This window comes from Pholis gunnellus (assembly GCF_910591455.1).
Source record: "Pholis gunnellus genome assembly, chromosome: 1".
NCBI classification, from domain to species: domain Eukaryota; kingdom Metazoa; phylum Chordata; class Actinopteri; order Perciformes; family Pholidae; genus Pholis; species Pholis gunnellus.
The window spans coordinates 10550685-10578442 of NC_136528.1; the positions used below are offsets into that span (position 1 = coordinate 10550685).

The following is a 27758-nucleotide window of genomic DNA, read 5'->3' on the forward strand; positions in this document are numbered from 1 at the left end:
AAAACTAACCGTGTCTTTGCCTTTCTTTGCAGAGAGAGGTCCAGTATTGACTTCCCCCTGGCCTCGGAGGTCTGACATGACAAGCCCCCGACGCCGTGCTCTCCGCCGGCAGCCTGACTCCCTGGACTCTGTGGACTCTTGCTCTAGTGTTTCCTCCTACTCTTCCTCATCACACTTCCACCCATCGTCCTCTTCCTCCTCTGCCAGCACCCAGCGTTTTGGTTTCCACTCCAAGTCTCCCACCTTAGGCTCGGGTCCGGCACAGGCCCAGGCTCTGAATGCATCTCAAGCCTCCCGATCCAACAACATAGACAGTAGCCCTACAGCAGATCAGGAAGGAGCGTGTGACGAAAGGCCCCAGTTTACAAGCAGAGGCACCTTCAATCCAGAAAAGGGCAAACAGAAACTTATAGGGGCCAAGCACTCATCCCTGAGGCACTCCAGAGAAGGCAGTGGCCACGGCAGGGACCCTCCAGACATACCACAGCTGGTATTGTATGGCAGTAATGAATTCATGGTATGAAGGACACTGGGGCACCAAAGCACTCCCTATCCAACTCCCTGGCAGGCGTATACATTCTCAATGGGAAGTAATGCGATTGATCTCCGCTCCTCAAAGCACTCTTGCTTAGCCTTTCTTAAAGTCTGCAAAAAAGTGTCCCCAAGTGCCGTGTACAGTGTTTCCACCTCCAGGGGGGGGAGATCAGTGGAAAGGCTCCTCTTCGGTAGACTAAACTGCCACCCATGCTCTCACAGTGCCTCGGCAGCTCTTTACTCGGCGCCAAGAGGAGACGCACTGAGCAGGAGGACAGAGAAAAGGGAATGTTGGAATATGCCGAAGACCACTAAGCATCAGGGAACGTTACGGAGCTGGAAAGCTGAAGCAGTATACTTTCAATAAATGAGAAGAAACCCGGCAACATCAGGCGTCACGGATGTTACAGTGAACGTAAAGCTCACAATTATTCGCGGCTTTATGAGTTTACAGTTCATAACAATCAGTGTAAGCAGTGGTTGATCTGTTACTACAAATTTATTTTCCCTTATTTAATAAATTTTAATGGCACAGAAATTCTTTATAGCATATAATATACAGGTATAAATACTGTACAAAGCCGGAACACCAGCCTCTGCTGGGTAGGGTAGTTGAAGTCAAATATTTATCTTTTTTTTCTTTTTTTCTTGAGTATCTTGGACAGAGATGTACGGATTTTGGCGGTGGATGATTTATGTTTGTTTGTGTGCATGTGCCGAGCGCTTATGCAGCTTGACTGTGTGTATGTGTGAGAAAGAGAAAAACCACTTCATGTGTTGTAAGTTTGTGCTGCTTCTTTCCCCCTTACAAGGGAAATAACGCCATCAAAGGGACCAAGTCAGCTGGTGTTTATTCCAGCCAAAGGGGATCCCAGCTCTGTAAAAATGTTGGATGTGTATAAAATCCCTGCATTCTCTGCTTAACAGCCATACTACAATTGTAATTGTACAATACAGTTCATATGTACAGTATAGTGGACAAATGCCATTCTATTCTTGAAACCTATTGTTACCCCCCACTCCCAAACCCATCCCCACCTCCTGACTCCTGTAAAGTGTTTGCTCAATAGCAACCAAGAAAGAACATAAAACCAGTATGTCTTTTGTCTTTATTATTGAGAATGTCTATGATTTTGTCATTTCAGTGTATCTTTCCGACATTAAGAGTATTTTGCAACAATGTCAAAGTACTGCAGATGACATATTTCAAAATGTTCACAGCAGACATTTTGAGTCCAGTATGACAAATACCAGGACGCTGAAACTGAAGCAGTGAAATGGATTTTTATTATTTACACTTTTCCTACTGTGACACGTCAAAATGTCTGCTGTGAATTTTACATGGATACCGATTTATTATCAATGATACCACAAACAAATATGATACATTCAGTACAATTAGCAAGGGTGCAGATGTGTTCCACAGACGGGGAAATCTGCAATTGTCAATGATTAAATGAGGCCACGTAACTTTTGATAGAAGAAACACATTATTTATCTTACAGATGAAAGGCAGAGTTAATTTGCTTGATTCAGTACTCACAGGGGTTTCGCTGCAATATTCTTACTTGATCCAGTATTACCAGTAGATAACGGTAGCTAATGTTAGCAAACTATTGTTGTGAACAGAAGTTGCTGTATAATGACTATTGTCCTACTGTTACACTACATTTTAGCATCTACCATTATTCCATAATTGGCCCTGTCAGAGGCCACTGTTCAGTAATAGTTATACTACACTTTAAGGAAGAGGCTTGATTGTCCTCAATGTTTTGTGCCTCAACGATACTTATACTTTGCTGTATTTGAATGACGCAGCGTTTATTGTTTTTGGTCACAAATGCTACAGTGCCACCGTTTCTTTAACAGAGAAGGAGCTCCTTCCTAAGAAGTTTATATTGTAGCAAATAATTACCCAGACAGTGGCCATGTTTTTAAGTATCTTACTGCATCTCTGCGAGAAGGAAGCCTGCGGGAAGATCATGTGCTGGGTCATAAGTTAGAGTGCATGTGCTTCTGTTTGTCCGTCTCTGTCTGTACTACTTGACCCATCAGCCTGATATTTTTTGTGCTCATTTATACCTTTATGTTAAAGGACTTTTCATGGTTGCAGTGGTTCACAACTCCTTAAAAAAATAGTTTTATACCGTCATTGACTGCTGACTCCTCACTTTTCTTAGCCGTCCGGTCGGAGCAGCAAGTGATCAACAACTGCTTCAGAAGCAAAAGGCATTTCTGGCAATCGGCTAAGGCTAAAAATAAACCTTACCTAATATGTTGCAGGCCATGCACATTTTGACCTTTTGTTGTGGCTCAAAAGCTGACATCCATTGAAAAGTTTGATCTCATTTTGAACCGGTGCATCTGCAGATAAATTCTATACTCCATATGTTACTATCCATTAAAGTTAGGCACGAGATGAGGACGGGAGAGGAAGAAACACCTGCCAGAGATCTGTACTTCACTACTGTGCACTTTTTTAAGTTGCTTTAACAATCTGTTGCCTCCTTCAGGGTAATGAAGTAATACAAATCAGGCTACTTCCTCTTGGAAGAACAGGTAATGTACAGTTTGTGTTGCCTTTTTCTATATTTATTCATCCTTTAGGTGCTGCTTCTGTCCTGTAAAGTCAATTGACTTTAGAGGAATTACTCAACCCAGGAGTCATGTCTTGTGCATTTTTATCCTCACAAAAATGACAATCTATGCTTTGGGGTCCATTTTCCTCCTCTGATATAAACCGAAATTGGCTTTGCAATTATAAACATATTCAACTTCTCCTGTGATATACAGCTAACCTCTTATGTCGCCCGAGGAGAGCAGACAATTCTTAATTTTGTTTTCATTCAAATTTCGTAAAATCCATTTGTTTCGTCACCTTTGGATACCAGAGAGTCAGGCAATAACCATGAAAGCAGTTAGGAGGCATTTGCAACAGCTAAAAGGGGTACAACCAGGAAATGTAATGTTAAGTAATAACTTGCCTTAGGAGTTTCAGTAAAATATCCGTTTAAAGTCTCCACCTGTAATTGAAATGAAAGAGAATACAGCATTATTTACTTTTACTTTAAAAGAGTTTTTTTGAGGACTTATAACAAAACCAACCCAAATGTAGGCTCTGTGCTTGAGTGCGCTAATGAAGATAACATGTCATCAAAAACATGTAAATAGCCTTAAATAGGATGCAGCCTTATGTGTTGTTGTTACGCTTATGTATCATGTTTTATGTCATGTTTGCTATCTAATCATGGATCAGCAGGCATGTTAGAAAAATCAGGTTGTTTTCTGAGCACTTTTCAAGCAAGAGGTGCAAAGTACTTTACAGAGATACACATCTGAAAGCAGTGGTGTAATGTATCAAAGTACATTTGTTCATGTACTTGTTTTTACAATTCTGAGATACTTGTACTGTCAGTATTTCCATTTAATGGTACTTTGTTTATTCTACTCAACTACATACTTTGCTGGTTTAGAGCATCTATACAAAATACAAAATCAACTAATGAATTATGATGTAGGTTAAGCTGCATCAATTTATTCTAATCCAGTGATGAAATATGTATTATTCTGAAATGAGACGTAAATTGATTCCTTTCAATTTTGATACTTAAAGTAGGCTATTATGTAGATGCAAGACTTTTACTTGTAACATATGTTACACTGTAGTATTGCTATTTTTACATTAGTAAATGATCTGAGTACTTCTTTCACCACTGGCTAGAAGTCAACCACATGACATAAGCAGCTACGTGGCATGAAAGTGACAAACAATACAACATAAATACATTTGATTCGCATCAATAAAACAACCTATAAAAGGGCATGTCTATCATATAAACTTCTAATTTTCTTATGTAAAGTGACCTCCTACCCAGGTTTGTTTAATCGTTTACGTGCCAATTATTTCTTTCAAAAAATAAAGGTAGACCTACTACATGTTAATTGATCAGAAACGGCTTTGGGGACAGCCTCCTGGTGACGCCGGCCACCTTTCGAGCGACGCATGCGCAGAGGCCCAGCGTGTCACCAGAAGCACCAGCACCATCAGCAGGAGCAGGAGCAGCAGCCGCCGGGGAGAAGGGAGCTTGTTGTTTATTATACACAAGAATAAACTTTTCTCTACAATGTCAGGATTAGACAGCAACCCCTTCGTGGACCCAGTGGACACAAATCCCTTCCAGGTGAGGCTGTCGTTTCGTCCTCTTCTGTGTGCGAAGTTTCGAAGACGCTGTTTTCGCGAATAGTGAAGGCTGAAAGAGAAATGCTGTAACACAAACCTGTTTGGTTGGTTGCTGGGTTTGGCCTCTGCATTTCCTGGCTAAGAAACGTCACTTTTATAAAGTATGATGTAGTGTACTCCAAGTACAGAGTATTTATTTAAAATGCGTCTGTAAAACAGTGCGTTTACGCTGTACGTGGGCTATTAGGTTCACTCACCTGCGCAGGTGAGCAGACACACGAACAGGTGCCTTCCGATATTCAGCCATCAAGTGTGACTCCTCTTCAACACGCCATTAATGGTAGATTTTGTAAACCAGAACCTCAAGGGGAAATATGGGATTTAATGGCGCACTTTGTAGGTTTATCGCATCTTTATATGGTGTTTTTCTAGTTATCACATCCGGGTGTTTTCAGATGTAATAGCTCAAGGGAGTAATGGTAATAGGTGAGCTTGTCTCTTTGTGTCTTATTTACTTAAAGGAAAAAAACACCGTTTTGCTTAAACCTACGAAAAAACCTAAGAACTTGTGTTTTACCTGAGACAGATGTGGACTAGGGCCAAGAGTCTATTAATAGCTGATGTCTTGTGAGACAAATGAGTGCTCTTCCTGTACTGGTTGGGACATTGCTTCGCCCACACATGGCACCAAATAAGTGAAGGGTCATGGCTTCACCAAAAAATACACAACACAAAGGTATTCTCCTTTTTTCCCCCAGGATCCGTCAATCACACAAGCCACCAGCAGAGCCTCTGAAAATGCTGGGGAGTTCAACCCATTCTCTGCAACTGAAATGGTTTGTTGCTCTTGTTTTTAATCAAACTACTCGATGTGATGTATAGTTCTGTTTACGTATTTAAAATGCAATATTGCTTCACTCGTTTCACAGGAAACCCACACTGGCAAGACCATCCCCATCTCTGAAGCCTCCTCTCAACCCGCCATCCTGCAGACCTCAGTGGAGCAGAGCGCACAGGTGAGTCAGACACACACACGTTCACAAGTAAAGGACATTAAATGAGCTGGTGTGAAATCACATTTCAGCCATTTTATACGTCAACTAACGAGAGTGCATCTGTGTTTGGTGGTTGACCGTGGCTTTGAATATCCAAAACAATAGATGAGGACAATAATACGCTAGTGTTTTGAGTGAATGACTGATTCGTGACCAGTAAGGGTTATTTGAGGCTGATACTGATCAATATTTGAAAGTGTATAAAAACATAACAAGACATAGGCTGATATAGGTTTTCTTTATCACATAAACACATAAATGCGATGGTGGAAGAAGTATTCAGATCCTTTTCTGAAGTAGAAATAGCATACTGTAAAATACTCTAAATAAGAGTCCTGAATTATAAATGTTACTCAAGTAAAAGTACAGAAGTATTATCAGTAAAATGGACTTAAAGTATCAAAGGTAAAATTACTCATTATGCAGGATGGCTCCTTTTAAAGTGTTCTATTGTTATAAAACATTATTATGTTTTTGTCACTTCTTAATACATGTAGGCACATTACAATGTTGTAGTTCAGGTGAACCCAAATTTACATATTTCGTTATACTACTGGCCATATTAGTAGTATAGTACTGCATCATATCATACAAACACATTATATGTACATATATGTTATTTTATGAAATAAAAAACAACTTGTCAATTGAAAAAACAACTTGTCAATTGACTCTGGTGCAACATCTCGTCACTTATCTGCCACCATATTTGCAAACACAATATATCTGTAATAAGCCTATATTGGTTTAGAGTATCCCCTGGTTTTAGTATCAATATATCGATCAGGGCAATAGTAGTGAGTCAGTACTTCGGATCAGGACATCATCTGGTCCTCAGGAGCTGGTGTCTTACACATTAGGTGTGGAGCGTTGCCTGTATGAATTTTGCATCACAAGCAGGTAAATGTGACGCAGTGACAGTATTACACACCGCGTTGAGAGTGCAGCTCTTCCATCACCCACCAGGCAAATGCAGCTGCCGGCCAGGCTAGCCTGATCAAACAGCAGGAGGAGCTGGAGAAGAAAGCAGCTGAGCTGGAGCGGAAGGAGCAGGAGCTACAGAAGAGGAGCGCAGGCAGAGCTCTCAACAGTGGTGGTAACGAGATGTTTTAGAAGCTGCATGTAAACTTGTGTTGTGTACACAAACAATACAAATCGACACCACACTCGCAATGTTAATCCATCTTTTTTTTGTGTGTGTGTGTCTGTCAGCTAAAGAGAACAACTGGCCACCTCTTCCCTCGTTCTCCCCTGTGAAGCCCTGCTTCTATCAGGACTTTGAGGGGGACATCCCTGAGGAGTACCGCAGGATCTGCAGGAGAATGTACTACCTCTGGATGTGTACGTAGCCCTGCGCGCAGTATTTGCTTCATACCTGCTGTTCTTCCATACATGACAGAGTCATTGACCCATAACATAGACTTGTTAACATACCAAACCGTCAGATGTCAACCATACCATCTCATTGTAGGGCTGGCATCATGATTTATTCATAATATTCCTAGTTTTCTGCACGATATTGATTAATCAATAGGCCATCTGACAACTCTGACCGAATGTTGATATCTAACATCACAATTACCTGAATCCTAAACGTACTGTGGTGGCTCTTTGGTGGCTTTTTCATTATATGATGACATTTTTAACTAAATACGATTTTGAGGTTTCTCAGAATGTGAAGTGGAACATGCATTCATTCACTTCAGTTGTACTCCTTTTGAAATCCCTCAGTCAGGGTGCAGTCAACAAGACCGCCAGTGCCAAACCCTTTCACCCATCACATACCCTTCATGTCATTAATATCCGTCACACGTAATATTGATCAAAGGAATATGTCGTATATCGTGAACGAAGAATCCAAAAATGTAGAAAAGTCTTGATGATTTTTTTAAAATTAGGGCCACGTTTAATAGGAATAGAACTGTATCAAAACATCCGTTTACAAACTCTGACACAACTCCTGCATTATAATCCAAGACTCATTTATCCAGTCGTGCATCTTCGTAGCCCCCATTTACTTCAATTCATCAAGACTTATCTCCGTTTTTGATTCTCAATTCGCCGTGGAGGAATGCGAGAAAAACAACGTTTTCTTCAAGAATTCAAGGTAACGCCGGATAAGTAATTGACAAACAAATGTTCATTTTGGTGGGTGAAGTATACCTTTTTAAGGGTTTACTGAAAACATCACTCATGCCTATTAATTCCTCTGAAAGGGCACCAAAGATGGTTCACTCGAAAAATACTCACAACTGTATTTTTTAGCAATTCAAAAGCAGACTTTGTCCTGAGGCGGATGTCTTTGATGGCTCATTGGTTTCCCGTGTGTCTCCCCAGTCCACAGTGCCACCCTCTTCCTCAACGTGCTGGCCTGCCTGGCTTACTTCACTGCAGACGCCAAGTACGGCGTTGACTTCGGCCTGTCCATCGTCTGGTTCATCCTCTTCACCCCCGTGGCCTTCGTCTGCTGGTACAGGCCCGTCTACAAGGCCTTCAGGTACACTGTTTCGCTGGTCTTGTAATTTAGATTAGGTATTCTTTGATTTGTGTGACTCACAGGATGTAACTGTTTTGTTGTACGAGCAGTAGAAATAGGGACACATGGAGTAGAAGGAGTTAGCAGGGCTTTTCATTTTTTACTTTACTAAAACTTTATGAACACCCTCACCTTCCAACTCAGCCAGAGGGGTTAGAGGAAGTATATTGGAGCCGCTCTGTACTCCATCAAACATAATAGAAAATGCTCCTATCAGATTTTTTTCTTGCTTCCAGCTTTACAGTGCTTTAATTAGATTTTTCTTTTAATACCGAAAAGAGGTGGTTTCTGCAAGACTTGTACTTTTGTGAGAAAAGAAACATCTGAAACAGCATTTACACCTTCACTGGACTCCAAAAATACCTTGAACAATTGGAGTAATGTCCACTAAATTAAGTTTACTTGTGATCTATTTATTAATATTTTCTTATACACCAAATAACATCGGGCAGTGAGATATGATTCAAAGATTGAATATGCTCAGAAAAATGAATAGAGGTATATCTGCAGGTCATGGCAGAGTCGTAAAGCTCAAATACAATCAATAAAAAAAGTTGTTCATTAATTTCTTACAAAAAACAAAACAAAATTAAAAACAAACGAAAAAAAGAAAAAAAATTGTTCTGTGTGAAGAATGATTACTGAAAATAAATATATATTATAATACATATCTTGGTCAAAATAAAGTTTATTTACAGTTTGTTTTTATCATCATCATTTAGTTGTATCAAGTCTTTAATTGGAGGCTACAAATTGTAGAAGCTCTCTTGATCATTTTTGTGACTTGTGCACTTGAATGTCTTTTCTTTTAAGCGTAACCTCTTTATTTTATAGTCTGACAGCTAACAAACCTCTTAAATACTAAATAACCATTAATAACATTTCCTTGTGTTTCTGATTTCCCTCTCTAGGTCCGACAGCTCCTTCAGCTTCTTTTTCTTCTTCTTTGTCTTTTTCTTCCAAGTGGCCGTGTACATCATCCAGACTGTTGGGATCCCCAATTGGGGAAACAGGTCAGTGGAAACCTTTTGTTAACCCAATAATCATCTGCATGTTGGGTGAGAGTGATAGTGTGGTGTAAATGACAGTTTTTCATTGCTAACCAGAGGTTTCTGATTTCATGAGTGAGAATGAGTGTGCTTTGGGTAGATTCATAGTAAATGGGGGTATGCATGGGTTCATGTGTTTCCTCATTCACGCCTTTGTGATTGTGTGTGTGTGTGTGTTCTTGCCCTGTATCTCCTCTCTTGCATCTCTTTGACAGATTCCAGCTGCCCTAACTTGTCTGGGTCGCTGCTTTGTAAGTGTGTGGAACTTTTCTCTTTGGGTTTCTTTTCTATATCATGTAATATGAGGCTTTTCAGTTTTCCATCATTCACTGTTTCAAGCTTCATGCTTTTCCATTGGTCACTGGGGAAGGTTAGGTACATCCCTCATTTTGCTTTAGTTCAGTCATTTTCATACTGTTTTTTTAATGGCAGGATATTCTGTTGTATACTGTACAGTACACGCTCATTGTCGAGAAAATGACACATGGCCATTTGTTGTCTCTGTTGTTGACAGTGGCTGGATCGCATCCATCAGCATGATTGGCACAAACCTGGCTGTGGCTGTGGTTATGATGGTGGTGGCCGGATTCTTCACTGTGAACTCTGTCCTGGCTGTGATTCTACTGAAAATGGTACGCTAATGGAAACTTCCCTTCACCAAAGGGAATACTGAACCATGCTATAGTGTTTACTTTGTAGATAATCTGGTTACTATTTCATTATTAACCAGTCAAATTGAATATACCATGGCTAGGTTACAGAACGCTTATTTCGTTATTTTAAAGGAAATTACATCCTGTATGTTTGCTGTCAAATTAGAGACGCCAGTGCCTTATAATTAATAGAGTAAAATAGAAAGCCGAACATGTAAATGTGGGTATTCCCACTGTGGCTTTATATTGTTTGTTTTTGCTCCAACTCAGTGACGGCGCATGCAGATCAAAGAGAGCAACATAGCAAGGGAAACTAAAAATGGTGGTGACAAAAACTGGAAATGCAGCTGCAATGAAAGGACAACAGAGGGAATATGGAGATTTAGAAGCTGTTGAAAGGTTATAAAGGTTCAGAAACACTCTAAGCAGATCAGTCTACAAACAAGTTACCCAAAACGTGCCACATAACAGTAGATAGAGAATACAACATAACTAAAAATACAACTGTGATTGTTTTTTTAAACATGATATAAAGACATTTTATTTTAACAGCGAGCATGTGGACTCTGAAGACCATGTTGTCCTTCATTATCATCTGCAAATATCTGCTTTTGCTATACGAACCTGCTAAAAATCCAAACTGCAACTAGGAAGCAGTCAGAGAGCACATACCTCCTACAGAATTGCACAATCCTAGACATTTGATATTTTAATCCTAAAGATGATTATAGATGTTTTATAGTTGATGAGGAAATGGCTAGAAAAAAACATCCTAAACTTTCTTCTAAATTTCACTGACAATTCTTTAGTTTTGAGATATCCTCTTAACTAATAAACACATTTGAATTTATTGAAAGGATAGCCCGTTAACATGTTGCATCTCATTTTCGAGGGGGTTCTATAGACACAGATACAAAATTATAAAACACAGACTAACAAAAACAGGATTGCATAACAAAACTAAAACTAAACCGATAATAAATCCATTAAATCAGCATACAGTTCAATTAAAGCAGTTTGTCTTCAGTTTGATTGAAGGTTGACTTAATATGAGAAAATGTGACGCAGTGTGAAGAGGTAACACCTCTCAGAAAAAGAAAAAAGATTATTCCAATCAAAATTAAACCTCTCACCCTCTTTCTTATGTCCCCAGGTCCACGCTAAGTACAGAAACACTGGTGCCAGCTTCACCAAGGCCCAGCACGAGTTCTCCCACGGGGTCCTGACCAACCCAACAGTCCAGACTGCTGCAACCAGTGCTGCCACCTCCGCTGCCCAAGGAGCCTTTGGCAGGAGCCAGGGAGATTAGACTGTTTCTCACATGCTTCGTGCCTCAGGCTAGTCTCTTCTCTGACCAACATAGCCATGTCCCAACATACCTCCTTGTGGCTAGGGGATCAGGGTTTGACCTATTTATGAGGGAAAAAAACGTAACTTTTGAGGGAAATTGTTCTCGCTACAAGAACATAGTGAAGTGTCCACTTTTTCCACTTACTGTTTAAACATACAGAAGACAAGCTAGAGGTCTTATACGAGCATGCAATGACTTGCATATGTCTCTTGTTATTGAACTCTTTACCACCCTCATCAGTATGCAGCAAGATTCCTGCTATCATAAATATGTTCTAGGACATGTAGGAAGGAGACAGAAAACTGAGGTTGAATCAAACAAGGCAAAGAAGGAGGCAGTGTGGGTATTACGAAAATAAATTGGCAACCCCTCATCACAATATAACTAACTAGAATACATTTAACGTGGTCGACTAAAGATGTACGGTGCACCACTGAACAGGGCTGGAGTTTAGTGATAAAGTACATTTATTTAAATCCCTTCACTGTTAAGTACGCTGGCGGGAATTATGAGGATTTTACCATCTAACATGCTGGGGCCTCATAAATAAACACTGGGAGGAGTCGGGATTATCTAAAAAGCACACTTGACATGAGAATGTTTCACCGTCATGGAATGATGGTTCCACTTAATTTATGAATACATATTTGTGTCATGACAGCAGGATGTAGAGCGGTACGGGTTATGTCATTCTGCCTTATAAACAAGTTTAACACGTAAAGTCAACTTTATATTACACCACTGGATGATCTGTAAAATGAGATGCATCCATCTTACACTACCGGTGAACACAGCTGCTGTTTTATTTTCGCTCTAAATCTTTTTTCATGTGTACAATACTGTATAGGATGATGATTAATGAAGGTGACGGGGATGAAGGTTTTTCTTTCTACTGTTTTAATCAGTGTACGGATTTAGATGAAGTGTGACGAAAAGCTCCTCTTAGGGCAAATTGAAGATATGGTTTAACTGGGATGGCACATTTTAGTTCATGTTGCGTTGTGAGGAATACCAGTATGTGTTCTGGCATAGTGTGGAGCCTTGCTGCGGTTCAAATGAAAGACGGGGTTCAGGTTTGTTAATGTAAAGTTACTGACATAGAGTATAGAATGTAGGTGTATTTGCAGTACTTAGTGAAGTGTATTAACGAGCAGAAAGAACACATTTATCTGTATATTATCCATAGTAATTATACTGCAGACATGTCACCTGTTACTGAATAGACAGTTAATTTGTATTTTCTCGCTGCTTTCTACCTACTTGTTGTTGGGTATTGACATTTTTACTTGTGAATATATATATATACATGTAAGCTGTGCAATTCTGATCTTTCCTTACTGTAACACTGAATCACGTTGTTTAGGTGTAACCTCAGTGCCTTTTAAGCTGTTGTAACCCACCAATTCCTGTGTGGGGAGTTAAGCACAAGGTTCAGTGTTTTGTCCGACTTTTCTTTTTTGTGTCTTGATAGAGAAAGTAGTTTTTATGGTGAAGTTTCCCCTCGATGATCAGAATGTGTATTAAGGTGTGTTGTACATATTGGTGACTAATTTAAAAATATAAATTACTGGAGGGGTATTTGCTGGAAATTGTTTCTCAGTCTTAACATTGAATAAACTGTCATTTTAATGTCTCAGTAGGTGTGTAAAGAATACTGAATCTACTGTGTGCCATGATGTAAATGGCAGGCGATATATGGAGTAGGACATTGTCTGAAATACTTTACAGTTTTGTTTATCTAATTTGCAGCTGAAAAGTCCTGCTTTGATACAATACGTTAAAGAAGAAGGCTGGTTTTGTTTTTGCTGTGGTGGAAAGTAATTGTTTTGCCCTTTAAGCACTTTTAATACATTCATGGATAGACCCGATTTTCAGCGTATGGTGTTTATGATATAATTTGTCCTATTGTGTTGGTGGAGGCTGGTGAGGTCGGTGACACACACGGAGTAAAATCATCATTCATAAATCCTAACCAGCTACTCCTCCGCATTCCACTGTTGTATCCATGGCAACAGCTTCTAATGTTGTGATCATCCCAAGATGGCGGACGAGGAGACAGCCACGGCGGTGAGTGCAGAAACCGAAGCTAGTTAACCCGTTTTCTTTGAGTAAACATAAACACGCCTCTTGGTGAGGTGATAGTGTGGCACTGCCTCAGTTATAAATAATATATATATATATATATATATAGGTATAAATAACGTTCGTAGTAACGCTCGTTCATTTGAATGCTAGCTGCTTGGCTAACCCGCTTCTAAATCAGAGCTAAGTTGATTAACCTGCAGCTATAACGTGCCTCTCATTCCGTCTTTAATCTCACTCATCCAAGGGCAAGCTATACCACCTGAGAGCTAACGGCTAACTGTGGCTGCAGTAAGGTGACATGCGTAGGTAACGTTATAACGTTACAGTGCGATGTTGACGATCGTTCGCCCACGCGTTATACTGTAAACACAAGGTTATATAACGTTATTAACCGTCCAGATCTGCACCAACGTTACTGAGGCTGGCTTTAAATACTTGAGTTGTCATGGCTAAACCGTCTTGCGTTTGGAGAAGTGGTGACATAAAGAGATTGTTAATGAACTAAACGTCGCCACTTTAGTAAGCAGTACTCAAGTGAGCCAATTATGGGAAAAAAGAATTATGAATTATTATTAGAATCATTATTAGAATTATTATTAGAATTATTATTTTCCTTTTTACATCTTGCCGGAGATGGAAGAAGTACTGAGATCTTGTACTGATGTAAAAGTAGAAATACCACAGTGTTACAAGTAATACCACAGTTAATACCAGTGTTACAAGTAATGCCACAGTGTTACAAGTAATACCGCAGTGTTAGCAATACCACAGTGTTGCAAGTCATACGGCAGTGTTGCAAGTAATACCGCAGTGTTGCAAGTCATACCGCAGTGTTGCAAGTAATACCACAGTTAATATCAGTGTTACAAGTAATACCGCAGTGTTACAAGTAATACCGCAGTGTTACAAGTAATACCGCAGTGTTGCAAGTCATACCGCAGTGTTGCAAGTAATACCACAGTTAATATCAGTGTTACAAGTAATACCACAGTGTTGCAAGTAATACCACAGTGTTACTAGTAATACCACAGTTAATATCAGTGTTACAAGTAATACCACAGTGTTGCAAGTAATACCACAGTGTTACTAGTAATACCACAGTTAATATCAGTGTTACAAGTAATACCACAGTGTTACAAGTAATACCACAGTGTTACAAGTAATACCGCAGTGTTGCAAGTAATACCGCAGTGTTACTAGTAATACCACAGTTAATATCAGTGTTACAAGTAATACCACAGTGTTACAAGTAATACCACAGTGTTACAAGTAATACCACAGTGTTGCAAGTAATACCGCAGTGTTACTAGTAATACCACAGTTAATATCAGTGTTACAAGTAATACCACAGTGTTACAAGTAATACCACAGTGTTACAAGTAATACCACAGTGTTGCAAGTAATACCGCAGTGTTACTAGTAAAAGTCCTGCATTCAAAATCCAGCATAACAGTGAAAGCATCAATGTGATGGATGTGTGAGAGGGCTGATTTAAAACGGGCGTGTTGAGTCATTTTCAAACCATGAAAATATTTTTGTGAAGTTGGTGATAAATGTCAATATTGACACCAGCATTGGTTTGTTTTCATCACTGTACAGTCATGTCATTTAGTTTACAGCTCAGAAGACATGTGGACGTGTTCAGTATCTATTTTAGTAACATTTTGAATGCAGGATTTGGAGTTTTTTACTGACTACTATATCCTTAACTGCTACTTTTACTTGATTAAAAGCTCTGAGTACTTCTCCCACCACTGGTAGTCACCTTGTGATACAGTCTTTGCAGTGGCTAAGTGTTCATTTGTAAAGCTTTCAATCTGTGACCCTCTACTCTTTTAAAAATGGGAACAAGCAACCTAATTCAAAAATCTTAATACTGTAAACTCAGATTTCACTAAAGTAAATTCTGATAAAAATGTAATGTTGAAATTAGAATATCCAATATTTCCTAGTCATGGCAACACACTTCTAAGCAATCTTTTGTTCTTCCAACAAACCTTTATCTGGTGAGTAAAAGGCATTTTGTGCAGGAGGCCACTGTAGTCAAAATTCTGACTACAGTGGCAGAGGGATTTAGATGGGACTCTTCAAACTTATTTAAAAACTATAACATACATAAATGAGTGTTTCTCACAACATCTACTGGAAGTGTGTGGCGGTGGGAGTGGCTTTTGCACCAGTCAGAAACCACGACCCACGACACGTAAGTCAGTATAATTTAGTAAACCTTTTTGTGTGTTTGTTAAGCACGGACCAGATACAATTTAGAATCAGTTGCCTCACAGCTGGCACTAAACTCTTTAGCATTTGCAGCCCCTAAGCCGGAAATAATGCACAACGTGCAACGGCAGAACAGTCGCAGGCTCATAACTTTGACCTGTATTCTCCGCCTTTTAACAGGAGACAGTATAAAAACTCTGTTTTTGACCGGGGAAAATCTATTTTGGTGTGGCCACCATACCTGCTGCTCATGGATAACACCGATAGATGGTGTACAGTGTATTTTGCTAAGTAATGTATGGATTGTTACTTATTCGTTTGTGTTGTATTTCATACATTTCAGCTCCCAGTTGCCACTGAAGCCAAGAAACGACGGGCACCTAAAGGTACAGCAAGACAGTTGACATTTGCAAGTCATCTTGTAAAATGATTTACACAATTCCTGTTACGTCAGCCATTATATTGATTTCGATTAGTCTGTAACTGGTGAAGGATGCTACTAGAGTGAGTTTGGAACTAATCGTCCTGCAGAGGTCACCCTCACCCTTCTATCCTTCGTCCCTAGAAGGAAGAAGCTGTTTGTACAGAATGCAGATGAGCCGTGTTCCAGATATTTCTCTGTGTGGAAAACGTTTGTTGATCATATATTATATCTGGAGATTTTGTCATCGTAATTGTGGCTTAATGTCCAATTAGGCTGTTGCTCACGGTTAAGCTTTTTTGTTTTGTTTTACAATATTTTGTATTTGTCACCAGCACTGCTGAGAATGCAAGTCCTTTGAGAGCAATTTAGTACTTGTTATGTATTGTATTTGCACTGATCTTTCACATGCCATGCAGGCTTACTGTGGTGTGCTTCATGTAGTTTGCGGAGACGAATCAGATCAAAACCCTGAGTACATTAGTATAAAGAAAGATGACAGAAATCATAAAAACAGAAAATAAAGATTAGAATTGAATTGGTTAATGTATTAGAAGTGTACAGTTTTGTATAAGTGAAGAAAAAGCTCCATAATTAAGTCAAAAACTCCCTTTTTTAATTCTGTTTATAACTCTAATATGCAAATATTACAAAAGAAATCCACCATTAAGAGCTCAATGTTCGGAAAAACCATTCAATAGAATGCAGTGTACAGTGTAAGTAAGAACTTCAGTATAAAACTGTGAAACCGTTCCACACATACACATCTAAGGACGGAGGGTGTTGTATGCTGTGCAGATTGTAAATACCCTTCAAGCTAAAATTTTATTTTGAGCCAAATAGATAAAATTGAGTTTACTTCACACATGGGCATAGACCTCAGAAAAGAAAACTGGAACATACAGTAACTTCAAAAACAAATTGTGACTTCATCATGTGTTGAATAGGTCTATATATATACATATATACATTTATTAGTGATATAACACGTATAAAGCATGTTGACGTGTGAAATAATTGAGTTATCACAGTTTATCGCGTGTCTGACGTTTACAATACAAAAGATTGGATGATGACATTTGGTCCGAATATGAGCAGGAAGTGAAAATAATCAAATAGAAATCCACGAATCTCAGTTAAATTGTCTTCAAAACCGTCTGATTTCATACTAGTTCTATAATTACCATACTGAAATGTAATTGGGGATATATTTTGCACACATAAAATGAAATATGTTATGCACGAGTACGTGATGTGCTTTTACGGTATTTTATGCAATGCAGTTACTTCATTCTTAGAGTGTAAGACTCGTGAGGTGTTATGAGTCTTGTGAGCATGCCCATGTTTCTTTTAAACCAGCAACAACAACAAATACTAATGGCATAAGGTCCCCAGTATCCAGGTCAGCATGTTTAAATTTTACAGAATCAAGTGTTAGTGCTGCAGTCTGCTTGGATTTCTGTCAAATTCCTTGGAAGAAAAAGTGTAGGCAGATGAATATGAGAATAAATTACTTGACAAGACCGAGGGGTTTTTAAAAGTTTTCGTGGTGAAACTTCCAAAGAAAAATTCATCGTATTTTTCATTACATTCTCCCCATGTGTCTTTTGATCTCAGCATGCCTCTCCTCTGCTCTTATCCCCTTTTAACAGATGCTTGGAGCACATGGAAGCCAAATCTGTCTTAGCATTAGTCAGATCAAATATAACAATGAGAGAATCCCTCCATGTTTGGGATGGAGTTTTTCACTGAATTATATTTAGGGGACCTCATGCTGCGCTTTTCTTCTCTGCTCCTTTCTACCATTCTAGTATACAGTAGTTACAGGAATGGATGTCGCACACGTATCCCATCTCTCCTCCACCGAAAGACGCCCTGCTTTGTGTATGTGGACTCTGGAGCGCCACAGGGCCCCATCTGAAACCCAGAGACAAGAATATTATTGCTGTCTCAGCAGGAAGAAAGCGGATTAGGGTGCTACAAATAGGGCCACTACGAATCTTGACGGGGCAAACGTGTGAAACCCATGCAGTTTCACACTCGCCGATGGAGAGGATTTCTCTGAAGTTGTTGTAAGAGGCTCCAGTTCTAGCGGCAAATCAACAGCGCACTGCTTGAAGCGCTGACGGATACAAACAGAAGGAAGCTTTGGTGTAATTCACACTGTATTTTTATTTTTTTACCCAGGCGGTTCATTAACGATACCCCCGCTCCCCCCCCCCCCCCCAGACTCAAAGCCCAGCACTTCTTTCCACAGTGCGTTGAATCCTATTTTTAGCCTCAGGGGTAGGTAGTAGGTGTAAGATAGCAGGATTACCAGAATAAAAACTTGCATGAATTGGAATTACGTTTGGCTCCTTGTGAAATGAAATGTTGTCCTCCGCTGGGAAGAAGACTCGGAGCATTGTGGTTGTGTTCTTGGGGTCACCTAACCCTTTGTAAAGCCGGCTTTGTATTGTGCTGCTCATTCCTCCCCATACCTTCTCTGTTCTGTCACAAGCACCTGGCGTGCGAGATACATTGTTGCCCTGGCAACTGGGAAATATCTCAACTTGCCAGAGACAAAAAGCAGGAACGAAAAACTTGCTTACAAGGTGACATTTACAGCGTGAATGGTGAAGTGATTACCGTTTAGCTCGCGGGCTTTTGGATGAAGCGTTAACGTCGATGTTGCTGTCGGATCAAAGACATGCTGGTGACTGCAGAGGGGGGGGGGGGGCTTTCATGATTATTTGTTCAACTGCCAAATTAAAGAAAAGACTCAATTAAACATGAATAGTCCAAATATACGTTAACTTTAGATAGTCTGAGCTATCTGTTTGCGAACAAGCTGCAGTGTGCTCGGTGAATTGACTTGAACTCAGCCTGTGGATTTAGGTTGACGTGTTACATCTGTGTTAAACTCTCAGATCAGAGACGTACTAATGACTGCGAAAGGAGGGAGCTTTCAGGATTAATCATTCAGCCATCAACTAAATAAGACATCTGAACAGTAAAGGGGAATGAGCTGAAACGTTTCCCTCAGTTTGTTCCTCTTCTTGCTTCCAGCTCCAGAGCTTCCCATTGTGGAGAGGAGAAACTGGCTGATCCACCAGCACTACATCCGTAAGGACTATGATACCTGCAAGGTAAAGTACCATCATCCCCCATTCTCCCTATGGTTTGGTCTACCATTGACCCATGTCCGTGTTCAGTTTTGATCTGATTGACCTTTAAAAAAAGTAATGAAGATAATGAATGCCTGGCATGTACAGGGTTCTGTCTAACACTCTACTTTATTACGGGCTAATTCCCTGCATTGACCTGTGTATTCCCAGATGAAACCGGCAGGTACTTAATGAAAGCTCTGAGTACCTGTACAGTACTTGTAAAATATATCACTGAATTCCTCCTTCTCACTTTCTCTTCATAAGAGATGCCCTCCTCACTGTCAAGGCCCTGTTTTAATTGTGCCAGCGCAGCGACGAGGGCGTCCTTTTGTTAAAGCGAATTCTTGGGCAAAAGGACCGTGTGGGCGTCTCTATGCACACCTGCTATTTTGGTTCATGTATGCGCAGCAGTGCAAAAGAGCCGGATGAGGCGCGCTATAGATCAGAGGGGTGTGGTGATTGATATGACTCGGCCAGTCACAGGGATGCACATGCACAACCATAGAAGAAGTGGCCTCTTCAGGAAACCGTATTGTTGGCGCAGAGCAACATCCATTCCCGTTGTAGAAATCGTCTCCTGTTCTGTCTCCGTGTAGGCGATCATCAAAGAACAACTGCAGGAGACTAATGGAATGTGTGAATATGCCATATATGTTCAAGGTAAGTAGTTTAAATTGTAACTTTTTCCTCCCACACTGTATGACGTTAATTAAGAGCTAGATCAAATGAAGCTCCTCAATGCATCATTTAGTTCCCCAAAAATCTAGTCTTCGGACCCCATGCTGTGCCTTTGATTCTTTTTAATGTGCTTTTTTTTTCTTTTTTTTTACTTCGTCAAGTAGATGAAGATCCTCTTTTTTTTGTGTTTTAATTTCTTGCCACAGCACTAATCATGCGTCTTGAGGGCCAGATCCAACCCTCCCTGGAGCTGTTTCAGAGCTGTGCCATCCTGAATCCCAGCAGCACTGACAATCTCAAGCAAGTGGCCAGATCACTGTGAGTCTACTGCCCTCAAGGCTGGGATGCATCAGCCCGTCCCCATTATCTAACAAGACAGACATAGGGGAGAAATATCAGTCATAACAGCCCGACTGCAGGGCAGTTATGGCCAGAACTTTTAATACTATAGGGAAAAGTTAAGCCACCCACAGTGAGTATTTTTCACTGTTGCAGGATTGTAAGGATTGCGATTCAGCGTGCAGTGAATAAGATTGATTCATTTCTCATATGGATTATTGTTGTTTATTCTTTCCGTAGATTTCTCCTGGGAAAGCACAAAGCAGCTATTGAGTTCTATCATGAAGCTGCAAGGCTCAACGAGAAAGACTGGGTAAAAGAAAAGGCACACTCTCGCACTAGAGTTTCTGCTTTGTCTTAACGTTTGTGTGTTAAGAGGAACTGGCATCTTTCACTCTAAATACACAGCATGACGTCCTCTCAACAAAATCTCCAGAAATTTAGACAGACCGAACGTCTTTTCATGCAACAATTAACAGAAAACAAAAGAACTTCATGGTTGCACCACCAGATTACTATGAAACTGCCCCCTGTAATACTGCCGTCAGTAACACTGTAGTTTGTATTCCACAGAGCTGTTGTCTCAAATAGCTTTTATATTTGTAAATTTAATTCATCGAAGCCTTTATCAAGCCCCGTATAATCTGACATTTTCTCACCCCAGGAGATCAGTCATAATCTGGGGTTGTGCTATTTCTTCATCAAAGACTTCAAACATGTGAGTATGCCGTTTTTACAGATGCTAGACAGCACAAACTGTACTCCTTCCCGGGTGATTCGATCATTTGGATCTTCTGTCTCTCGTCAGGCTGAGGAGCATCTAAACATAGCTCTCCGGATTAATAAACACGACAAGACGTTTTTGATGCTCGGGAAGGTTCATCTGCTGGCTGGAGAAACCGACAAGGCCATCGAAGTGTATAGGACGGCCGTGGAGTAAGTCAAGTTCAAAAAAAGCACTGAGAAGACATCTAAAGAAATAAATATTTCAAATAACCACTTATTCTAGGTACATGTTATTATGGACTGTCACTGCGGGTCTATATATATATATTTTTTATATTTTAGATATACATATACAGCAATTCATTATTATTATCACATTTTAAGTTCAGGAATTGTTTACCAGACCAAAGTTTTTCATCCAACCCACATGATGAGAGAAACCTTTATTGATATCTGTTAATATTTACACAGCCTTAGCATGCCAGTTATCTTCATGATAACATTGTTTTAAGATGGTAAAAGAGATAAGAGCCATAAAACATGGTGTCCGTGGGGTTCCCTCTTGGTTTATCTCAGGATTTTCAGTCTTTGGAGCTCATGTTAATAAGTGATCCTCCTTCAATCTCACACAAAGTTCCAGTTTTGCCTCATTTTAAGCCAGGGCCCCTTTCACTTCAATATTAATGTTATTCATATCCATTTATATTCACATGTTGAATTTTCAAACATTAGGTCATGCTGTAAATGACGAAATGACATCGGTGTCTATAATAGTAGAGCTCATTATGACTACCTCCTGTTGGGGTTAAATGAATTAATCAAGTGCCCCAATACTGATGTTGCTTTAATTTCTCTCCTCTACCATTTTTATTTTTTCTTTGAGCCACATCATCCCCCACAGGTCATAATTAATACTCCACAATTAAGCTGAATCAAACCCTGATTGAATCAGCAGATTCCCTGAATATCAACTATGTTTGCCTAAGAATAAGTGCAGGCATTACGTGTAATTACAGGCATAGATAAAGTGACATTCTTCATTCTACTTGTCTCCTCCTCAATTCAGATTCTCTCCGGAGAATACTGAACTCTTGACTACTCTTGGCCTGCTGTTTTTACAGGTTGGTAGATTTTTTAAAAATAACCTTTTCCAGTGAAATTATTTGTACACTAGGGACGAGCGCTAGAAGATAAGAGTGACATTTACTGTAGGTGTCAGAAACATTTAAAATGGAGTTGATGAATAATCTGTTTTCATGTTTTCGACAGCTTGGGAAATACCAAAAAGCCTTCGAGCACCTTGGAAATGCCCTCACTTTTGACCCCAACAATTATAAGGTTTGTGGGTATTTGAACACACATTAGGATTTGGTATAAACATAGCTGGCTGTTACCCGAGGACAGTGCATTAAACTTCTTTTAAAGCAGTTCAGTTAAAACAAAAGGTCATTCTCTGTCAGGTGGCACAGTCAGTCTTTCATCATAAGCACTGTCATCCTCCTCTAATACCTCTCTAATCATTGTTTTTATTCCCAGGCCATCCTGGCTGCAGGCAGCATGATGCAGACCCATGGAGACTTTGATGTGGCCATGAACAAGTACCGAGTGGCAGCCTGCGCTGTGCCAGAGAGCCCTCCTCTCTGGAACAACATCGGCATGTGCTTCTTTGGAAAAAAGAAATATGTAGCCGTGAGTATTACCATCTATTCGCTTGTCTTCGCCAGTATCCAATGAAGGCAGTACTCCAAACAAAAGTTCACCACAAGTTCATTCACCGTTGGTTTCACATTTTGCGATTTCCCGTTTGCAATAGTTGCACAGCGTACGCTGCTCAGGCATTTTACACTGCGTTGTTTTATAGTATTATAAATGCACCATTGCTCAGAATCTATTGTTTCTTAGGTTCTTCTTGGGGTCATATATTATTACGGTACTTTCCTAACAGTCAGCCTTTTGACTTCTCTCTCCCAACTTCGTCTCCCCCACAGGCCATCAGCTGCCTGAAGCGAGCCCACTACATGTCTCCTTTTGACTGGAAGGTGTTGTACAACCTGGGTCTGGTTCACCTGACCATGCAGCAGTTTGCCTCTGCCTTCCACTTCCTCAGCGCGGCCATCAACCTGAACCCACGAATGGGGGAACTCTACATGTTACTGGCAGGTACTGTGCTGAGTCAGACAGACAGAGAAATAATTCCTGATTAAATCGATGATTCTTGGCAAAAACTAAAGGCAACAGCTAAGGGGGTTATTTAGCAGTTTACTGTTGCGCATTCATTTGAGTTACATACTATTCCTTTTGTAAAGTACACGCTACATACAACAAATTGAACATGCTGAATGTGCCTTTATGAACAGTCGTCTGCTCCTTCATTTTACAGGTTTATACTTGAACTAAATACTGTCTCATGCTCATTCTTAACAGTGGCTCTGACCAACTTAGAGGATGTAGAGAATGCCACCAGAGCGTATGAACAAGCTGCGACAATTGACGAGTGAGTCTGTCTTACTATTTTAAATGTACAGTGTGTTTGAATCTGAGTCTGTAATTTAATCATTTAATATAATTGTCTCTTTTCTTTCTGGATGATCAATGACCTGCAGTTCCAACCCTCTGGTCAACCTGAACTTTGCCATCTTCCTCTATAATCATGGTGATAAGAAGGCAACTCTGGATCAGTATCAGGAGATGGAGAGGAAAGTCAACATACTTCGAGACAGCAATAGCAACTTTGAATTTGATCCTGAGGTACTTAAAGGGACAGTTTGGAAGTGGGTTTGGATGAGTTACTTATCCATAGTCGGTGTATTACCTACAGTGGAAGGCCGTCGGCACGCCCTCAGTTTGGAGAAGCGGACAGAAGTACCTAAGCTAAGCAATGTAGCAGCAAAAATCGTCATCAGTTTAAGTGTACGCTATCGAACGTTTTAGAACATTTTCACCGCTTTAGCTTGCCGTCAGACAGTCCCTTCAGACGGGGAACTAAAGCTGTTGCCCAGCCACCAGACACCTTTAGTTTTACTTCACAGATCATAGGAGTTGCTAGCCTACCGCTGCCTCGATGGGTTATTTTGTTTGGGTGAATGTGTGACTTTGGTGTTTATCCCTTTAAGATCCTGTTGATGTTGATGTCTCAAAGTCAGTGGTTGAAGTCTTTCCTTCCAGTATTTCTAAGTCTACTTTTCACTCACAGCTAATGGACATGGCTCAGAAGATGGGTGCTGCCCTGCAGGTGACAGAGGGTCTGGTGTGGACCAAACCAGGCAAGGACTCCAAATCAAAACCTAACTCTGCAGCAGCCACCAACGCCCCTGGTGCTCCCCTTGGTACTAACCAAGCTCTGGGCCAAGCCATGTCTTCTGCCGCGAGCTACAACAAGAACCTCCAGCTACCAACAGGTACAAATGACCAATATGGGTTGTAGAAAGTGTCGGTTAATACTCTGTCACCTCGGTGTAGCTTCTGGTTTGACGTTTGGGTGTGTGACAGAGCCACTCTGTCGAGTGTCAGAGCTGAGGTGAAGCTTGAAATGAGGTCCAGCGCCCAGGACCACGCAAAGCTGAATGTCTCTTAAGTTTGTTCTGAGCACAAACTCCAAATGAGGTGAGCACATAAATAATATTTTTCGGCAGAAAAGTCCAGTGTTACACCCTCAGTGTGACAAATTTCACAGCCTCCACCTCTCTTCATTAAACCAAAGCCCAATTTTTCATTTTAAATGGAAACTTATTCCATATCTCCTGTGTGTGTGTGTGTGTGTGTGTGTGTGTGTGTGTGTGTGTGTGTGTGTGTGTGTGTGTGTGTGTGTGTGTGTGTGTGTGTGTGTGTGTGTGTGTGTGTGTGTGTGTGTGTGTGTGTGTGTGTGTGTGTGTGTGTGTGTGTGTGTGTGTGTGTGTTGTATTCACAGCCTCTTGCCTGCTGCACTACTGTTGCAGATCGAATTCACGAGCTACGGCAAAATGGAATATATTTAAAAATAAAGAAAAGAAGCTAACCTCTGGCCAGGATATATTCTTGGCAACAAAAGAAAATCAGCAGCGTGAAAAAATGAAACACAGTTAAGAAAATAAATTCAAGGCTACTCTGAAATGTTCGTCATGGCTTACAGCTCCCCGGTGTCAGTGGACTGGAGAGAGAGAGCCTGTTGGCTGTGCTTTTTTACCACTTTTGTTTAGCAACAAATATTTCACCAGAACAATGAAACCATGTTCGGTGTCAGACCTTTTACTTAATTACACAGCTTTGGCAAACTATCTGCTTTCTAACACTATACCACCTGTGTTTTACGGCCAGTTTGTTGTGAGTGTACAGTTAGTTAATGTTAAGCAGCATACCATCAGTTATAATGATGAAGATTATCAAGTTACCCCTGAAAAGTTTGTTTAGGTTGGTGAAGAAATCTGTCACAGAGTGCAGTGTGGGTTGAAGTTATTTGTACAAAGAAAAACAATGTATTTCAAAAGGTGATGACTTGGACTCGAGTCACAAATTTGACAACTTGAGACTCGCCTTGGAGTTTAACACCAATGACTGGTTCCCCCAAGCTAAAAATTAAAAAAGTATGTTATTTATTCATTCCCTGAATCAAGGTAACACTATTCATTTCCAGCGAGTCCATTTACCACTTAATTACCCAGATCATTTTTCTTTATTCAGTTCCTTCACACAAATAAATACACATTTTAAAAAGCAGTCATGAGTTTTGTAAATGTAATATTTTATTACTCTGTTGTTAAAATGGTATAACATATGATGAAGAGCATATTATGACTTAATTAAAGACTCGCAACTCAAAGTTTATGATTTGGTGCTTGACTCAGGACTTGAGTGAAAAGACTTGAGACTTATACTTGTGACTAGCAAAACAATGACCCACCTCAGTCACAAGGTAAGTTCTCTTATTACTGGCAATGCTTGTCTTACAGGCATTCAGAAGCCCCCTGCGTCTCACCCATGTGTGTTACAGCGGGGGGTATTATGTCACTGTTTAGTCATGGGACAAACTTTGTTGTTAAAGTTATAAATATGCTGTTAAAGTATCAAACTGGTACTCCTTAATGATTCACCACCTTCTAAATGTGAGGAAATTGCTCCGTTTAAGTTGCCCGTCTGTGGAATGTCACAACTGGAAAATCTAGTTATACGCAGTACATAACTTTTCAAAACGTACGGTCACAATTCCCCCGCACTCAGCCTCACAACATGATGTGGTGTCATGGTTTCCATGTGGGTAATGAATGAATACTTCACAGAACAACCGTGATGCTACAGTTTGTAGTCTGTTCGTGTGATGTTGTAAGAAACAAGGTATGTGTTCATGCAAGAATAATGACCATTTACAAACAGTGCTTCAGTGTTTCTGTTTGCCTCTATTGGTGCACGTCCACTCTGTTAAAGGTGAACTCTGACCTGGAAGTTCACAGTAGCCATCACAAGATGAGCTACAAGTGCGGTGTGTCTGAATCCGGTTCTATACTGCTGGATATGATGAATGTCAGGGGAAGGCGTGGGGACAGCAAGCTAATCACATTTAAAGGTATTAAGTGTGTAGGATTTAGTGACATCTAGCGGCGAGGTTGCATATTGCAACCATCTTAAACGTCTCCCGTGTGTCTAGCGTGTAGAAGAACTACGGTGGCCGACGTGAAAAAGCTCACTCTAGAGCCAGTGTTTGGTTTGTCCGTTCTGGGCTACTGTAGAAACATGGAGGTGCAACATGGTGAACTCCATGAAGAGGACCTGCTCCCTGTGTAGATAGACACAGCTCATTCTCAGGTCACGAAAAAACACAAAGATTCTTCGTTGCAGGATATTACACACTGAAGAAAATATACTTATTAATGTTATATACCACTGCTGCCAATAGATCCTCCTAAATCCTACAACCTGGCCTTGTAATGTTACAGATTTTATGTTAATGAACCACACACAAACTGCTTTATATGTGTAGATCAACTTTAAGACCTTTTCTGAGCAATATTGGCATCAACTCTCATGCTTTTGTTGTTTTCAGGAGCTTCCAAAGGCCCCTCCATGCCCCTCGAGCCAGAACCGGATGTGGAGACGGCCCCCAGCCCGCCCACTGATCCTCCTGGCTCCCCAGAACCTGCAGAGTCAGAAAATCCCAGACCCAGAACTTCCAAAAGGAAATCTAAGGTGGAGGAATGAGTTAGCTTGGTAGCTACGATCTGACTGGATATCTTTGTCATATGGTCACATATTATGTTAAGGAGGCAAATTAAGATAGCTCGACATGAAACCATTCTGGTTTAGGTACCGGCTGCACAGACGATTCATGTCCTATAATAATGTACTTTACACCAAAAAGGTCAATAGCAATGTGCACTTTGGTTACACAGGAATATCGAATGTCCAAACACGAACTCACAAATTCAGAGGTAATCAATAGTTTCTCATAAATCCATGTAGATGTGGCAGGTTTGGTGCACATGTCAAAACCAATTCCAATTGGATGTTGCAGTTTAAGGACAAAATGCTAATGTCTGCAGTTACAAGTGTTAATATTTGGATGTGCTTAGCAATAAGGTCATGTGATAAATCTTCCTTAAATGGACATTTCCAGAGAGGGTGTCGGTCCTGAAATATATGAAATGCTGCGACAATCACTGCTAAAATCTGAGGACATAAAGGGATGTTTATGAATAGTTCCAGGATATTGCTTGTTTGTATGATAGGACTCCTTTTGAGGGTTGAGTGTAAATAGTCAGACATGCTTTTATATGTGGATAAATGTTATGTTTATAGAGTCATGTATTTAATAT

The 27758-nt window shown here is 40.3% G+C and overlaps 3 protein-coding genes across 10 annotated transcripts in view; all 3 read left to right on the forward strand.

Annotated features, from left to right (window-relative positions):
* myo9aa (myosin IXAa) overlaps positions 1 to 1613 on the forward strand; it is a 105019-nt gene extending 103406 nt beyond the window's left edge. For all 8 annotated transcript variants that reach the window (XM_079157949.1, XM_079157951.1, XM_079157950.1 and 5 more), the window contains one exon: positions 33 to 1613. In XM_079157949.1, the coding sequence (XP_079014075.1) occupies positions 33 to 523 (491 nt within the window). In that variant the 3' untranslated portion in view covers positions 524 to 1613. The remainder of the gene's footprint in view (positions 1 to 32) is intronic.
* A 2962-nt stretch (positions 1614 to 4575) lies between these two features.
* On the forward strand, positions 4576 to 12670 carry scamp2l (secretory carrier membrane protein 2, like). The gene is made up of 9 exons (XM_079162694.1): positions 4576 to 4715; positions 5473 to 5550; positions 5644 to 5730; positions 6736 to 6865; positions 6982 to 7110; positions 8107 to 8266; positions 9217 to 9318; positions 9869 to 9986; positions 11161 to 12670. The coding sequence occupies exons 1-9, from the start codon at positions 4659 to 4661 to the stop codon at positions 11314 to 11316; spliced, it is 1017 nt and encodes a 338-aa protein (XP_079018820.1). The 5' UTR covers positions 4576 to 4658; the 3' UTR covers positions 11317 to 12670.
* A 433-nt stretch (positions 12671 to 13103) lies between these two features.
* bbs4 (Bardet-Biedl syndrome 4) lies at positions 13104 to 27700 on the forward strand. The gene is made up of 16 exons (XM_079162681.1): positions 13104 to 13425; positions 16007 to 16049; positions 19133 to 19212; positions 19830 to 19893; positions 20118 to 20229; positions 20491 to 20563; positions 20915 to 20968; positions 21059 to 21186; positions 22043 to 22097; positions 22246 to 22314; positions 22513 to 22665; positions 22965 to 23136; positions 23401 to 23470; positions 23580 to 23724; positions 24170 to 24374; positions 26990 to 27700. Exons 1-16 carry the CDS (start codon positions 13399 to 13401, stop codon positions 27142 to 27144), a joined length of 1605 nt encoding a protein of 534 aa, XP_079018807.1. The 5' UTR covers positions 13104 to 13398; the 3' UTR covers positions 27145 to 27700.
* Positions 27701 to 27758: the final 58 nt, after the last annotated feature.

What these genes read in the sequence shown, in the direction of transcription:
- bbs4 (XM_079162681.1), top strand. Translation starts at nt 13,399, where the DNA reads ATGGCGGACGAGGAGACAGCCACGGCG. An exon ending in GGCTCAACGAGAAAGACTGG is followed by an intron (nt 20,564 to 20,914) that starts GTAAAAGAAAAG and finishes TTCTCACCCCAG; the next exon opens with GAGATCAGTCATAATCTGGG. An exon ending in GTGTATAGGACGGCCGTGGA is followed by an intron (nt 21,187 to 22,042) that starts GTAAGTCAAGTT and finishes TCCTCAATTCAG; the next exon opens with ATTCTCTCCGGAGAATACTG.
- scamp2l (XM_079162694.1), top strand. Translation starts at nt 4,659, where the DNA reads ATGTCAGGATTAGACAGCAACCCCTTCGTGGACCCAGTGGACACAAAT. An exon ending in TGGACACAAATCCCTTCCAG is followed by an intron (nt 4,716 to 5,472) that starts GTGAGGCTGTCG and finishes TTTTTCCCCCAG; the next exon opens with GATCCGTCAATCACACAAGC. An exon ending in AATGTACTACCTCTGGATGT is followed by an intron (nt 7,111 to 8,106) that starts GTACGTAGCCCT and finishes GTGTCTCCCCAG; the next exon opens with TCCACAGTGCCACCCTCTTC.